The 13,672-nt window shown below is 48.6% G+C and overlaps 1 protein-coding gene across 4 annotated transcripts in view; it reads left to right on the top strand.

Moving 5' to 3' along the window:
• The window catches only part of CAMKK2 (calcium/calmodulin dependent protein kinase kinase 2), a 47,675-nt gene that overhangs the window by 24,743 nt on the left and 9,260 nt on the right, over positions 1-13,672 (top strand). For 2 of the 4 annotated variants that reach the window (XM_086681647.1, XM_086681649.1), the window contains exons 8-14: positions 5,494-5,515; positions 5,665-5,753; positions 6,947-7,146; positions 7,763-7,816; positions 9,914-9,987; positions 10,083-10,170; positions 11,317-11,445. In XM_086681647.1, coding sequence (XP_086537773.1) covers positions 5,494-5,515; positions 5,665-5,753; positions 6,947-7,146; positions 7,763-7,816; positions 9,914-9,987; positions 10,083-10,170; positions 11,317-11,445 — 656 coding nt within the window. The remainder of the gene's footprint in view (positions 1-5,493; positions 5,516-5,664; positions 5,754-6,946; positions 7,147-7,762; positions 7,817-9,913; positions 9,988-10,082; positions 10,171-11,316; positions 11,446-13,672) is intronic. The other 2 variants (XM_086681648.1, XM_086681650.1) reach the window with 1 other exon arrangement.

Raw genomic sequence — 13,672 nt, forward strand, 5'->3', positions numbered from 1 at the left:
AAGAGGATGACATGAGAGAGAGGGACTGAGGGGCCACATCACATACGGGGTGATGATTTGGTACCTGAATGTCAAAGACACAGCCCTGTTACATCTGGGGAAGAGCATTCCAGGCATAGGGAACAGCAAGTGCAAAGGCTCTGAGGCTGGTGAGAGCTTAGTGTGTTTGAGAAGAATGTGGGTGGGACAGGGTAAACCAGGGAGAGGGGATGGGGGTGAGGTTGGAGAGCCTGAGAGGCCACAGTGGGGCATTCGGAGGCTTGGAGGGCACTGCACAAAGAAACAGAAGGACTCAGGCATGTCCTCAGAGACTTGATTTTTAAAAACTGGTGAAGATGTGGGGGAGCCCTGACTGTAGGTACTGATGAAGGAAGAAAGGGCAGGACTAATTCAAAACTGGACCGCAGACTGTTGGGTCCAGGGATGCATGATCAATAGTTATATGTCCTTGCAACTTGGCTTGGTGGGCATTCATATGAGCCTGTGCATTTCAAGTGGGTACAGATGACAGCTGGGAGGGGTACCAAGGAGGTGAGGGGAGTGGGCGTGGCCAAGCCCAGCCTAGAATCCAGAAGTCTGGATGAGCATGAGGATGATCCTGGGATAATCTTATGTTGCACAGGAGTGATTGGTCATCTGGGGTCTGGTTTGAATGGGTGTGGTTTGAAAACAGCTCAGTTTCTCCTCATGTAATTGCTGTGGTTCAGTTCCAAGAGAATGTTGTAGCTTAGGACATTTTATTTTTCATTCCCCCTCCTCTTCCCCTTTCCAGGTTTTTCCTATGAAAAATGTAAGCCTATAGAAAAGCTGAAAAAATAGTACAGTGAATGCCTGTATATCTTCCACCCAGAGTCAGCAGTTAATAATTTTTTGTCATATTTGCTGTATCAGTCTAGCCATGCACCCATCCATTTCTATTTTTTTTTTTTTTTTTTTTTTTTTTTTTTGCTGAACTGTCCAAAACGTAAATTAGCAGACATCTTGACACTTCAGGCCATAAATACTTCAGTGTGCATCTCACATAAGAACATTCTCTTAGGTGGTCACAATACCATTATTACATTTGAAAAAGTTAACTTCATTTCCCTAAGAGCATCTAGTGTGCATTCCATGTTCAAATTTTAGAACTTTTTTTTTTTAATTTTTTTTTTTTCAACGTTTATTTATTTTTGGGACAGAGAGAGACAGAGCATGAACGGGCGAGGGGCAGAGAAAGAGGGAGACACAGAATCGGAAACAGGCTCCAGGCTCTGAGCCATCAGCCCAGAGCCCGACGCGGGGCTCGAACTCACGGACCGTGAGATCGTGACCTGGTTGAAGTCGGACGCTTAACCGACTGCGCCACCCAGGCGCCCCTCAAATTTTAGAACTTTAAAAACCTTCCTGAAGAAACAATTTAGAAGCTACACAGTAAATAACATCAGATGTTAACTTTAAAAAATTATGTGAGAAAGAAACATTATTAAACTCTGAACAATACAGACTTGCAATATTTCCCAAATGTGGTATCATCACCACTTTATTTTTTTTAAGTTTATTTATTTAAGTTTATTTATTTTGAAAGAGAGAGAATGAACAGGGGAGGAATAAATGGGGGGGGGTGGGGAGAGACAGAGGATCCGAAGTGGGTTCTGCATTTGACAGCAGAGATCCTGATGCAGGACTTGAACCCACAAATGTGAGATCATGACCTGAGCTGAGGTTGCATGTTTAACCGACTGAGCCATCCAGGTGCCCCTACCATCACCACTTTAAATATATGAGATGATTTTAAGTGATACACGGATAGACATTTAAAAAACCTTTTTAGATTTAATTTACCATTGTGTAGGAAAAACTATAGTGGCACAATAACTTTTGACTTCATGGATGTCATTACCCAGGATAAAGCTCAGAGTTTTTAAACTGAGTCATTTAAAGAAAAATATGAAACAAATAATAGTTTATGTGGTACATAATGGCCAGATGATAAACATATTAGGCAAATGAGTGAAGTTTAGGGAGCTATAGCAGATGTCATAAAATATAAAAGATAATTTTTGTCCCAGAATGGCATTCCCAGCACAGTTTGCTCACTTGGGGCTCCTGACAGGACTCTGCATGGCTTTTGTCTATTTCTGGGGAGTTTGGTTGTTCATTCAACAAACATAATTTGTTCTAGGTTTATCAGAAAACAAAAAAGAACACTCTGCCCTCAGGGCACTTTGTTGCTCTCATAAGGACAGATGGACACCGTCGTACTTAAATATTATGCTTAGCCTTTGAAGGTGACAACACCATGGAAAAAAAGTAAACCTGAGCAGGGTCAGGGGAACCAGGAGTTCCAGTTTGGGGGACTGGGAAATAGGGTGGCTCCTTGAGATGCTTCACCAGGGTGACATTTGTGCAGGACAGTGGGGAACAGATGGCAGAGGACATTTTATACCATTGTAAGACTTTGTCTTTTGCTGTGAGCAAGAAGGCAGCCATTGGAGGGTTTTGAGCAGAGTTGAATGAGTATAAAAAGAACCTGACCCAAGCTTGAAAGAGGAGTTTCCTAAGCCATTTGAATCAGGCAACTTCATCGACAGAGTTTTTCTCTTTTTGAGGCAGCAGTGTAGAAAGGAGCTAGCCTGACTTTGGGTATGTGATTCTAGTGAAAGTCCTGACATGGTTAGTTTTTAGTTTCCAGGCACAGACGTGTGTCGAGGATAGACAGGGTAGCACATGAGACTGGGTAGCAGGTATCAGCAAGGGTCCTACAGCTGCAGGCCTGACCCCCAGATAGTGTGGTCAGTATTTCTAGAGGCTAAAAACTCCCCACCCATTGTTCAGCCGTAGAAGGGGGTTAAACTATTAGTGACTGAAAATAGACCTGTTTCAACAGGCTGGCTTCTTCCAGGCCAACTAAATTATGGTGCTTGGGAATAAGCACAGAAATTCATGAAGCAGCTCTTGAAAGTCAAGTCTTCCATAATGAAGGTGGGATAGGCCGGAGCTGAGGGGACCAGAGCTCCTGTCTGTGGACACCTTACCTTCAGTACCATTGCTTTTGTTTCTAACCACAGCCTGAAGCCACGGCAGATCTGCCCCAGCTCAGGTTTGCCCAACACTGGTTGATGAGCCTGAAGCCAGGAAAGGACCTTAGGGAGTTAACTTCCTTTCTGGTCAGAACCTTTAAGCTTCCTTTTTATTTTATTTTATTAAAAAGTTTTTTTTTGTTTAATGTTTGTTTATTTTTGAGAGAGAGAGACAGAACACGAGCAGGGGAGGGGCAGAGAGAGAGAGACACACACACAGAATCCCAAGCAGGCTCCAGGCTCTGAGCTGTCAGCACAGAGCCCAACACGGGGCTCAAACTCATGAACCATGAGATCATGACCTGAGCCAAAGTCAGACCCTTAACCAACTGAACCACCCAGGTGCCGCATTTTATTTTTTTATTTTTTTATTTTTTTATTTTTAAGTAGGCTCTATACCCAGCATGGAACCCAACGTGGGTCTTGAACTCATAACCCTGAGATCAAGATCTGAGCTGAGATCAAGAGTCAGATGCTTAACTGACTGAGCCACCCAGGCGCCCCTAAGCTTTATTTTTTATCTGAGGAGCTGGCTCTTTTCCCTCAACCACCTTAGCCCTTGGAGATCTTTGAAACAACCTTTTGGTTTCTTCTATAAGAAACTCCAAAGTGGGTAGATGATTTCAGAACAACAGACAGCTCCAGAGTCCTTTTCCACTTGAGTTTGAAATTCACTGTGTGAATTTTTCACTTCTTAAAGGACAGCTTCATGGTCCCAGTTATGTTTGTTCAAGCAGGACAAAATTAAAATAACTATGAGACATGACCTAGTAACTCTGCTCTTAGGTATTTACACCCCAAAGAACTGAAAACAGATATCCACCCAAGTACTTGCACATGAATGTTATAGCAGCACTATTCACAATAGCCCAAATGTGGAAACAACCCAAATGTTTGTTAGCTGATGACTGGATACACAAAATGTTGCATATCCACAGTGGAATATTAGTCAGCCATAAAAAGGAAGGAAGTACTGACACGTGATACAGTGTGGATGAACATTAAGTAAAAAAGCCAGTCACAAAAGGTCACTTAGCATATGATTCCATATATGTGAAATTTCCAGAAAAGGCAAATCCGTAGAACAGAAATCTGGTTAGTGGTTGTGGGGGAAGGGGTTGGGAGGAGGGGAGTGGCTGCTAATGGGCACAGGGTTTCTTTTTGAGGGGGTGAAAATTTTCTGGAACTAGGTAGAGGCAATAGTTGCACAACACCGTGAACACTAAATGCCACTGAATTGTAAACTTTAAAATAGTTAATTTTATGTTTTGGAAATTTCACCTCTATTTAAAAAAAAAATTTTTTTTAATGTTTTTATTTATTATTGAAGGAGAGAGAGACAGAGCATGAGCGGGGGAGGAGCAGAGAGAGAGGGAGACACAGAATTTGAAGCAGGCTCCAGGCTCTAAGCTGTCAGCACAGAGCCCGACGCGGGGCTCGAACTCACGAACTGTGAGATCATGACCCGAGCCGAAGTCGGACGCTTAACCGACTGAGTCACCCAGGCGCCCCTCACCTCTGTTTTTAAAAATGCAAAAAACAAAACAAAAAGCCCCAACAACAACTTGTGCATTCCCTGAACACAGCTTAGCTAACTTGGTGGTTTGGAGCGGGGATCCCACACACATACAGGACTGGGAAGAAGCTCACACAGTGGGAGTCGTCTGCACATTGTGCGTGAATGGGAGCCAAGCAGGGACCTGTTTAAGAGGAAGGGGATGGGCTCTTGAAGGGTGAGGAAATCTCCACCCCCACCTCTTGCTCCAAGTCTTGTTTTGGATCGAGAGCCACGGGGATGAGTCTGATGGTGCCAAGTGTGGGGTGTTGAGGAGCTGGAAGAATCTACAAGCATTGTTGGTCTGTAGCCTGACACAGCCTGGCAGTGTGGAGGAGGTGGGAGTTTCTTGAACCAAACATGTTCTTGTTTCTTGAACCCAAACTTTCCAGGGGTTCTGAAGACCCCTAGGGCTACTTCTTTGTGTCTAAGTAAAGAGAAATTGGGTTGTGTCCTCTTAGACCTGTTCTTTGGCATAAGGTGTCTCGGGACCTGACTTAAGAGGACATAGTTTAGTATCACTTGTATGCCTGGAATCTCCAAGGTATGAGTGGAGAGAAGAAAGGAGCCCGTGAGCCATCCCCACCTGTGTCCCATCTGCCTGCTTTGTTTTCCCCTGGCTGTAAGGTCCTTGGCTGTTTTGAGGATGAAAAGTACAGCCAGACTGGGGGTCCCAGGGACATCAGAAATCTCTGACCCCTAGTCTCCTAAGTAAGACCTTGACCAGTTTGGGCTGAGTGGACTGTTCCTTTCCCCGGCCCCAATATTCATTTCTGTGTTTCTTGGTGTTTTTATGGGCATTTGGGAGGTAGAGGAGGAAGAGGAAGGTGGATTTCCAGTTTCCCAATGTAACAGTTTTACCCTTTCTCTTCCCTACAGTGTTTGAGCTGGTCAACCAAGGGTGAGTGTCCCCCCTCCTGGTGGGTATGACGCCTGAAACTTCTCGAGCTGCAGGAGCTTCTTGAGTGAGGTGGTGCTTGGTTCTGCTGGTGAAAGAGGGCAAAGGCCAGTGTGTCTGGTTTGCTTCTCATGCATGTGTTGACCTTTCAGGCCTGTGATGGAAGTGCCCACCCTTAAACCACTCTCTGAGGACCAGGCCCGTTTCTACTTCCAGGACCTGATCAAAGGCATAGAGTACCGTAAGCGGGGGCCTGTGGGAGGAATCTCAGTCAGGGGTGGTTAACATCCCAGCTAGTGGATGGCAAGTGAGAAAGTGGAATTTCCCTCCTGGAGTGCAGGCAGATGGGTGGGAAACAGAATTGTCTGAGATGCAGTCGTGGACAGCTGTGGAAAGCCATGCCCTTGATGAGCAGAAACCCTTCTTTCTGCCACAAAAATTAAGAGCAATAGCGATAGTGGCCATTTTCCCTTGCACTTTCTGTGTGTACCAGGCACTGTTAGGGGCTCTATTCGCATTGTCCCTTATTCCCAGTGGCCCTGGGATAGGGATCCTGTTAAACCTCCTGGAACCTAAGTTTTCTCATCTGTAAAATGGGAATAAAGTATCTCTCACCAGGTTGAAATCAGCCAGTACATATTAGTAGTTCAGATTGGCAGGTGTCCTTTCTGCTTCTGGTTGTTAAACATTTTGTCCTTTAACCTGGCCTATCACGTAGTATTGTCATGAGATTTAAATGGGGTCCGTGAGAAGCACTTAACATGGGGCTAGGCCCCAGACTGGGCACTCAACAAATGGAGCTGCTGGCCCTATTACTTAACTGACTGAGCCACCCAGGTGCCGCCCTGCTGGCCCTATTACTGATACCATCATCATCATCACCACTACCACCAAAGAAATGCAGTTGAGTCTTCCAGACTGTAGGATTGTTCTCTCCTATGGGTTGACATCCAGGCAGGAACAAGTTAAGCAAGTCCCCAATCCTATTTTGTGGCCCACACTTCCATTGGATCGGCTCCAGTCATTGTTGGTGTGGTGAGCAGGTTGAGTGTTGGCATTAGTAGGTGAAAATATGTTTGACTGTCACAAGTCTTGAGACTTCTAGCTGGAAGCCAGCCAGACTCAGCAGAAACTCTCCATGCACCGTCGGCACCCACAATTTAGACTAGCAGGCAGTTACTAATTATTATTGGCAGTCAGTGTTCCACAACTTCTTTCTGAAGATGGGAGAACTTCCTTAAAGACACTCTTTCTCCCTTATCTTTTAAAGCTGTGGGCATCCAGCAGGTTTGGGAGGGGGAGGCTGGGAGAGGCCTGGGGCTGTGAGAGAGCAGAGGGGTCCATATCTGTGTTTCTGGATTCCGTGGGCCCTCATAGAGCTCCTCACATGGTGTTCCTGCCTCCTCTCCCGTCTGGTGTCCGCCCTATCCCCAGTACACTACCAGAAGATCATCCACCGGGACATCAAACCTTCCAACCTGCTGGTGGGAGAAGATGGCCACATCAAGATTGCCGACTTTGGCGTGAGCAACGAGTTCAAGGGCAGTGATGCGCTTCTCTCTAACACCGTGGGCACACCTGCCTTCATGGCACCTGAGTCGCTCTCAGAGACCCGGAAGATCTTCTCTGGGAAGGTAGGTGTGGACCTGCCTGAGATGCGGAGCTCTGTTGATTTAAGGGGCAAAAATCCAACTCACACTGGCTTAAACTGAATCCACTGGATCATGTAGATGAAGAGTGGCATCCGGCTTGGCTAGATACGGGGATTCAGTCAGAAATCCATCTCTCCATCTCTCAACTGTTTTCTTGAACTGGTTTTCTGCCCAGGTAGGTGGGTCACCTACAGCTCCAGGCTACTTTCTATCAGCTTACCAACCTCAGAGGAAAGAACATTCTTATTTCTGAAGAGTCCTAGCAAAAATCTTGGGGTTGGCTCTGATTGGCTCAGCCTGGGGTCATGTGCCCATCTTTGAGCCAATCTCTGTGGCTGGGGGAAGTGGTGCTCTTATTGGCCAGGCCTGGGTCATGTGCCTATCCTTAAGCCAATCACAATGGCTGGGGGAAGTGAAGCTTTTATTGGCCAGGCTTGAGTGGGGTGGGATCAGTCTCACCTTAACTCCCTGGATCAGGAGTCAAGAAGGGGTGATTCCTTAGAGGAAGGCAAGAAGCTTTGATTCTTGGCGGGGCAGAAGCATTAGACACCCCTCAGTGCCCCCTGTTCCCTTACACGAAGCTCTCTTTTTCTTACAGGCTTTGGATGTTTGGGCCATGGGTGTGACGCTGTACTGCTTTGTGTTTGGTCAGGTAACAGGGTGGGGTGTCCTGTGTCCTGAGTGTTGCTAGGCGGCCCTGTGGTTAATAGTTACCCTTGCAGGGAGACTGCTTATTCATTGAGTTGTATCATTCCATTTCCACAGTTGGACCTGAATATGGAAAGGATGGCTTTCCAAATGTACCTGCCTGTATGTAGTAGTCATATCTGTGAAGAATGATCTGTTAAAATAGAAGAATTAGCATGAGGTTCCAGAGGTGGTAAATAGTTGATGAAGTTAGGGCAAGAACCGCAAATGTGCTCTCTTCCCAGTCCTGAACGAGAGACCCATATCACAAATCAATAGCTGCCCTCTTTCTTCCTGAGGTTAGGACTGCTTTGATGTGCTTCTCAGCAGTGTTCCCAGAAGTTGTTGTGTGGAGGGATAGAATTGGAATGGAAGTGAAAATCCATTTGTCATTATTGATTTAGGGAGTTCTGTCTTGTCTCTCTGTTGTTTTATATTATTGATTTTTAGGAACTTCAGTTTTTAACTCTGAAGTTCAGATTAATTATGTGAGCAATAAAAACGTGGACTTTTCCTGTCCATGAACTTGTGGCTTTGTTGAGGAAAGCTTAAGAAACTGGTGTCATAGTTTATAATATCTTCCCTACCAGTGTTTGCTCAGATAATTTTTAATCATATAGCAAAGTTGAAATAACTGTGGTAAACACCCACACAGCCACACCTGCCTTCTACCATAAACAATTCACGCTGCTTGCTTTATCACGTGTCTGTCCTTCTTCAACCTTATTTTTTTTTATGCATTTTAGAGTAAGTTGCTAAGATCTCTACACTTCCTCCATATGCTTCAGGATGCAGTCATCAGCCAGAGCTCATAAGTTTTTTGTGGTTCTCACCTGCCCATCGCCACCCCACCCCCACCCCACCCACCCCCGCTTTGGGGTAAAATCTACATACAATGAAATGTACAGATCTTAAGTGGTTAATGATGAGTCTGTCAAATGGATATACCTGTGTAATCCAAACTCTGATCTCAAGTAACTGCTCTTAATGAAATAATTTTCCTTGGACAGGAGTGGACCAGGTCCCATTCTGTGACCTTTTCCAACCTTCTGAGCACCCCACATAAAGGCTTCTTTTTCCAGCACGATACCTGAGCTCCTCCTCCTGGGTCAGGTCCTCCACTGAGTGAGAGCATTGATTGTCACCTGGGAGGTGGTGCATGAACAGGCTTCATAGTCAGCCCAATCTAGACTAAATCCCAGCTCTGCACTGCTTAAGACATGCCACTTCTGTGAGCTTCTGTTTTTCTCTTCTGTAAAATGAGAAGAGTATTTATTATTTCTTAAGGCTCTGAGAGCATCATCAGAAATAATTTAAGCATTCATTAACTCAACAGGTATTTATCAAAACGCTACTTTGCACCAGGGATGTTCCTGGGCCCTGGAGAATAAGCAGGAAGCAAGACAGATGAAAATCCCTGCCCTCTTGGAGTTGATGTTCCCAGTGCAAGAATTAAACAATAAGCAAATACAAATGTAATATAACGTCAGGCATAGGTGCTCTGATGAGAAATCACATGGCATTGAGGGGAACGGTGTGCTTTAGATAGGAGCTCGGGAAGGCCTCCCTGAGAAGGTGAGCTTTGATCAGAATGATGGGAGAAAATGAGCCATGTAGTTGTTGGTGGGAAGAACATTTCAGGCAGAGGGGCAGCCAATGAAGTATTGGTTCTGAGAAACGTCAGTACAGTGCCTGGGCCAGGTTAAGCCCTCACCAGTCACTGCTGTTGCTGCTACATCTTATGTATTGTTCTTAGTATTTATTGTTTCCTGGGCAGGTGGGTGGGGAGGAGTATTTGCTTCTGTATGAGTAGGTAAAGTAAAGCACAGCTACAGAGGAAAGTCACAGTGTGATTGGGAAGGGCTCTAGCCCTTCTGGAAGTCCATTCCTGGTTCTTCTAGAACTTGGGGGCATGGGAAGTGCTTCCTCACTAGACTGGGCTGCTACAGGGACATTTATTTCTCTGCTGTAACCCATGTGGAGTGACGCCAGCACGTGGCAGCCCTTGCAGACTGATGTGCCAGCCAGTGACGGCTACTCTGTCCCTGACTTCTCTTCATAGTGCCCGTTCATGGACGAGCGGATCATGTGTTTACACAGTAAGATCAAGAGTCAGGCCCTGGAGTTTCCAGATCAGTGAGTATTGCCTGTCTGTCCCAAGTCATCTTCCTCACCAAGCCCTTGGTGGTCCTGTGTATGTTTTCCACCCTTGATGTGTCTTCCACCCCCAGGCCTGACATAGCTGAGGACTTGAAGGACCTGATAACCCGCATGTTGGACAAGAACCCAGAATCAAGGATTGTGGTGCCAGAAATCAAGGTACCTGGGGGCCACCGCTCTGCCATGGGATGTGCACCAGGGGTCTGGCCTATGTCCTCTGCTTGGAATTGTTTGGCTCAACCCTGCCTCGGCCAGGCCCCACGCCCCTCCATCCACAGTGCTGCGCCCTCTTGGCACCACTGCCCTCCCATGCCCTCAGTGTCTGGGCCGCTAGGTGCTGGTGGTGGCGGGGTGTGGGGAGGAGGGTTTGTACTCATGTTCACTGTGATTGTAGAATTGGGATCTGCTGTCAGTGGGGCAGCCAGTGCTCATTCCGATTGGCTTGGGCTGATGGCATCCACCCTCCAGACTGGGGCCTCTGTGTGCTCCACACCCTGGCTGCTGAAGTCCTGGGCCCTTTCCTTGACCCTCTCCATCCCTTTGAAGAATCTCAGTGAGGGTAGAAGGAAATTAGTGAGCAATCTGACACCCCCAGAACCTGCTGAATTCCATTTTTTGCAGAAAGCACTGTCAGGAGAGACCCCTGTGCACCCACTACACCCTGGCCAATGCCATATACATGCACATATCTGACTCTTTAAGAAATCTAGAGGTTTCCTTCAGGAACTCCTAGGCATCTAGCTAACTAGCATTTGAGGAGAGGGAGGCCAAATGGTTACAGATAAGGGCTTGGACCCCAGGGGTGGGTAGTGGGATGGGAAAGACCCCTGCCTGGGTCCTTTCCTGACTGTGTCCTTCTAAGTGGTCTCACTGTGCCTCCCCAAGCCTCTCTTTCCCCTTCTGTGAAATGGGGAGGATCTGCCTACTCTGAACAGAGCCTTCCGGGCATGAAGGAGAGTTGCTGAGGGGTGATGGGTGCTCCTTGGGCACCATGAAAGGCAGATGCTGAATCTGATCACTTCTGTCAAGACCTGGGCCAGCTGGAGAATGCAGTCTGGCGCATACCCCGGCCTGGTGGCTCCTTCCCATTCTCTGTCTCTCTGTCTTTTCCACGTTTCCTCGCATTTCGCTCACCCCCCACCCTCTGCCTGGCTTGCCAGCTCTCTTGCATGCCTGACCTCAGGCCACCACCTCTGCCCTCCCGCATTTCCTCCCTGGCTCTGCTCGCTGGCAGGGCCTTGGTTTTGCTCTCCGGCCTCTGCGAGCTGGCCGCCTGCCCCTCACCCCTCCTGTCATTCGTTGAAGCTACACCCCTGGGTCACGAGGCACGGGGCGGAGCCGTTGCCATCGGAGGACGAGAACTGCACGCTGGTCGAGGTGACCGAAGAGGAGGTCGAGAATTCGGTCAAACACATTCCCAGCCTGGCGACCGTGGTAAGGCGGGACGGACCACTGACCGAGCAGAGGGACAGCCTGAGGCGGGCCGGCGAGGACAGGCCGGGACACAGGCGGGCATCTGAGAAGCAGATATTGGGCCTGAGAGTCAGGGGATGGCCGGGTCTGTCCCTCACCCACAGCCACCTCTCAGCCTTGGTCACACACACATCAGACCAGGAGGCCCCTGCATCTTGTAGCTTTAGTTCTGTCTCCAGACAGGTCCTGTGTTACTATGCAGAGCGGTAGCTCCTCTCCACAGATTCTACTGTCCCTTCTGGAATTCCTGCTCTCAGAGCATGTCAGGTGGAGCAGGAGGAGGACCAGGGCAGGTGCCAGGGGTGGGAGTTAAAGCTGAGGTCTCCAAGGTGGGATTCGTATCTGCTGGCTCTTCAGGCTCCAGAGTGGACGGCTGAGCTAATCTCACATCTGCTGTGTGGGCAGCTACCAGGGTTAGGGGCATGGGCTCCCAATTCATGTGCTCAGGAGCTCCTGGGCCCCTTTTATGGCCTGACATTTGGGTTCTGACCCAGGAAAAACGAGCCAGAATGTGGAATCCTCAGGCTTAACCTTGGAGACTCTGGGAATCGCCCACTTGCCAATCCCCTCCCTTCCTAGGGGGGCATCTGGCTCCAGGAGGGAGACCAGTATCCTCAAGGTCCTGGGGTCAGGGCTGCAGTCCCAGGGGCAGAATCCTCCCCACTATGGCCACCTTGAAAGCCCTGGGGTGTGTCTGGCCAACGTCGGCCCCAGCAGGCAGGCAGGGCCCTGGGCTCTGGCCGGGGACTGCTGAGACTTTCTACAAAGACACAGTGTCTGGCCTCAAGTAAATGCCCCTCTAGGAGTCCAAATGCTGGCTCCTTCTCTCCCAGCTTTGCACTTCTCCCTCCTGCTTCCCCACACACTTTCTCTCTCCTTCTTCCAAAACTTGAGCCACTGGGGTGGGGCATCCATTCACATATTTCTCCTCCTCCCTGACCTGGGACCTCTGCATGATCTTCACTGTTAAAACTCACCCACACTCACTCTTTCTCATCCACCCACTGTACCCATGTCCTGTGCCCACAGCTGGGGAGGCAGCTGGCGTCCGATCCAGGTGCCCACCATGGGTTATTTCTGTTCCAGGCCCGAGATGTTCTTGGGAGAAGATGTCGGACCCTAGGGGTCTGGGAGCAGGGGGTTCAGTGATTAGTAAAACCAACATGGTGCATCCTCTGTCCTAGAGAGACAGATGCTGGGCAAACAGCCAATAGATAAATGTATAATGTAACAGGGGGGCTGCAATGTGTACCCCTAAGGGGCACTGTGTAGCCCTAAGAGGGGGATGTGGCCAGTGTGATGGGTTGGAAAAGGGCCTCCTGGAAGAAGGAGTGCACTGAGAAGATGGCAGAGTGTTAACTGGGCCACGGTACTATTGGGCCGAGGGTGTTCCTGGCAGAGGGAAGAGCAAACGTGGTGATCCTCTGGTGGGAGGAAGCTAGGCCCACAAGAAGCTTTAGAAAGCCAGGCAGGACGAGGAAGGTGGGGGGACAGTGACATGAGTCTGGGCAGCAGGTGGGGCCAGCCCACACAAGACCTGAGGCCACAGCCAAGACTTAAATCTTAGTCCCAAGGGATGTGGGGAGCACGTGCAGGATTTGAGTCAGGGGAATAGGACCATCTGAGTTGGCCTTGGAAAGATCCCACTTGGAAAATGGACCGTAGGCACCAGGGAGGAAGTAGGGGCTACTGTAGTCATCCGAGGGCGCGGGCTGGAGTGGGGAGGTCCAAGTCCCCTCCTGGCACCCGGTGTGTTCCAGGCACAGGGTTACAGAGATGAATGGAGTACAGCACTGGCCCTCATGGGGCTTCTGGCCTCGTAAGAAAGATGGAGTGGGAAAAATCACCCTCCTGTGCCATTACGTGGTGACAGGCCAGCGCAGAGAAGCAAGAGTGGAGGCTGCACAGAGGAGGAGCCCCTCCTGCTGGGTCCTGAGGGCTGGGAAATTTGGCTGCTTTGACAAGGCCACAGGGAGGGGCGGGGTGGGTGGTCTTGCCAGGGGACCACCCCCGGCAAAGGCACAGAAGGAAGGGGCTGGTGTGTTCCAGAAGCCACAGAACACAGTCCCAAGGGAGGCACCATGAGTGTCTTGCCACAGGGCATAGCCTTCATTTTCTAAGTCTGTGTTTTCCTTTTCTTCTTTAACGACATAGAATTCATGTAACATAAAATTAACCATTTTAAAGT

The sequence above is a fragment of the Puma concolor genome, chromosome D3 (assembly GCF_028749965.1).
Source record: "Puma concolor isolate L17-30 chromosome D3, mPumCon1.1.hap2, whole genome shotgun sequence".
Lineage (NCBI taxonomy): Eukaryota > Metazoa > Chordata > Mammalia > Carnivora > Felidae > Puma > Puma concolor.